This window comes from Condylura cristata, unplaced genomic scaffold (genome assembly GCF_000260355.1).
Source record: "Condylura cristata isolate star-nosed mole 26May11 unplaced genomic scaffold, ConCri1.0 scaffold00030, whole genome shotgun sequence".
Lineage (NCBI taxonomy): Eukaryota > Metazoa > Chordata > Mammalia > Eulipotyphla > Talpidae > Condylura > Condylura cristata.
Genome location: NW_004567131.1, coordinates 23,009,041 through 23,011,399, shown reverse-complemented (window position 1 = coordinate 23,011,399; position 2,359 = coordinate 23,009,041). Strand labels below are relative to the sequence as shown.

General features: G+C 46.3%; 1 protein-coding gene across 1 annotated transcript in view; it reads left to right on the top strand.

The window, feature by feature from the left end:
• The window catches only part of SKIDA1 (SKI/DACH domain containing 1), a 2,973-nt gene extending 950 nt beyond the window's left edge, over positions 1 to 2,023 (top strand). Inside the window, exon 2 of the mRNA XM_004691295.2 lies at positions 90 to 2,023. Within this exon, the coding sequence (XP_004691352.1) occupies positions 90 to 1,879 (1,790 nt within the window). The 3' untranslated portion in view covers positions 1,880 to 2,023. The remainder of the gene's footprint in view (positions 1 to 89) is intronic.
• Positions 2,024 to 2,359: the final 336 nt, after the last annotated feature.

Sequence of the window (2,359 nt, the reverse complement as noted above, 5' to 3'; positions counted from 1 at the left end):
GAACACTTTACTGTTTCAATGCTAATAATACACCCGGTACCTCAATTCAACTGCTACAAATAAATGTCAAAAGGTTGAATAATAAATATTACAATCATGCCTGGAGAGGTTTCATCTGGTTAACAGCTTCTGCTCACCACCACACCACCACCACCACCACCACCACCATCACCACCACCACCACCACCACCACCGGGCCCAGCAGCCGCCGCAGAACCACCACCCCTCTCGTCACCACCGGCCGCAGCCCCATCTGGGTAGCTTTCCCGAGAGTTGCAGCAGCGACTCGGAATCCAGCTCCTACTCGGACCATGCAGCCAACGACTCAGATTTTGGCTCCAGTTTGTCCAGCTCCAGCAACTCTGTGTCCTCGGAAGAAGAGGAGGAGGGAGAGGAGGAGGAAGAGGAGGAGGAAGAGGAGGGGGGCAGTGGGGCCTCGGACTCCAGTGAAGTCAGCTCCGAGGAGGAGGACTCCTCGACCGAGTCGGACTCCAGCTCCGGCTCCAGCCAAGTGTCAGTGCAGAGCATCCGTTTCAGGCGCACCAGTTTCTGCAAACCTCCTAGTGTGCAGGCGCAGGCCAACTTTTTGTACCATCTGGCCTCCGCCGCCGCTGCAACCAAACCCGCTGCTTTCGAGGATGCTGGTCGACTTCCCGACCTCAGGAGTAGTGTCAAAGCCGAGTCGCCGGAGGAGTGGAATCCGCAGAGCTGGGCCCCCAAAACGTCTCCGGTATACTGCCCGGCCGGCCTGGGGAGCTGTTTCACGGAGATAAGAAACGATAGGGTATCTGAGATTACATACCCGCACTCTGAAATTTCCAGTACTGTAAAGAGAACTGACCTGACAATTAACTGCCTGGCAGAGGGGGCCTCTTCACCTAGCCCTAAGACAAACAATGCATTCCCACAACAAAGAATACTCGGAGAGGCTAGGAAATGCCTACAAGCAACTCCTACTACACACTGTGCAGATAACAACACAATAGCTGCTAGGTTCTTAAATAATGATGCTTCTGGAGCAGCAGCAAATTCAGAAAATGATTTCAAAATCCTTCATTGTACTGAATTTGCTACGGATTTGCCCTCTTCGCAAACTGATCCTGAAGTGGATGCAGCAGCAGCAGCAGCAGCAGCAGCAGCAGCAACTAAAGCAGAGAATCCCTGCACTGATACCAGGGACAAGACATTGCCATTTCTGCACAATATTAAAATCAAAGTAGAAGATAGTAGTGCTAATGAAGAATATGAACCTGAACTTATTACAAATAAGCTAAAGTGCGAGTGCAATGATACGCAGGGTGAGTTTTACAGTGTGACTGAAAGTAAAGAGGAGGACACCTTGCTAACCACAGCCAAGGAAGGCTTTGCATGCCCTGAAAAAGAAACTCCTTCCTTAAATCCACTGGCTCAGAATCAGGGCCTTTCATGCACTTTAGGTTCTCCAAAACCTGAGGATGGGGAATATAAATTTGGTGCCAGGGTGAGAAAAAATTACCGGACACTAGTACTGGGAAAGCGACCTGGGCTTCAGACACCTCCAGTCAAACCAAATTTGAAATCAGCAAGAAGTCCTCGTCCTACAGGTAAAACTGAGACACATGAAGGATCACTGGATGATTTTACAGTTATAAACAGACGCAAAAAGGTAGCCAGCAATGTAGCATCAGCAGTGAAAAGGCCATTTAATTTCATGGCAAATTTTCCTTGTCCTCCATCACTCATTATTGGAAAGGATGGGGATTTGTGGCCAGCATATTCCTTAAACACCGCTAAGGATTCCCAACCTCCTCACAAGGCCCATCCTATATGGAAATGGCAGCTGGGCGGTTCTGCAATACCTCTTCCACCTAGTCACAAATTCAGGAAATTTAATTCATAAAAGTGTTTTAGAAGATATTTTCTTGAACCATATTACCTTCCTTTTGTTGTAAACTGCACGGGATGGTTTGTACAAGTCCATTAATATGTTACACCCCTTTTGGAGTCCTGGTTTATCGCATTTTGAAGACAGAAATCGGATTTTTTTTTTTTTTTTTTTCAGTTGGTGTTTTTTTTTTTTTTTGAGTAGGGGGGAGGGGTGGGAGAAGGGTTGGTTTACATTCCACAGACTACTTCAGGCTGAAGACTCAAGTAAAACTCAGTTATTACGGTAGTGCTGGAACACTTTACTGTTTCAATGCTAATAATACACCCGGTACCTCAATTCAACTGCTACAAATAAATGTCAAAAGGTTGAATAATAAATATTACAATGAGCCATTAAGTTTATGCACTAGATTTCAAACCTGAAACTGTAACTGTTAATTCAGTGAAAGTTTGTTAGGTTACTTGGTTATACAGTGAGGAAGCAAGAAGTTTC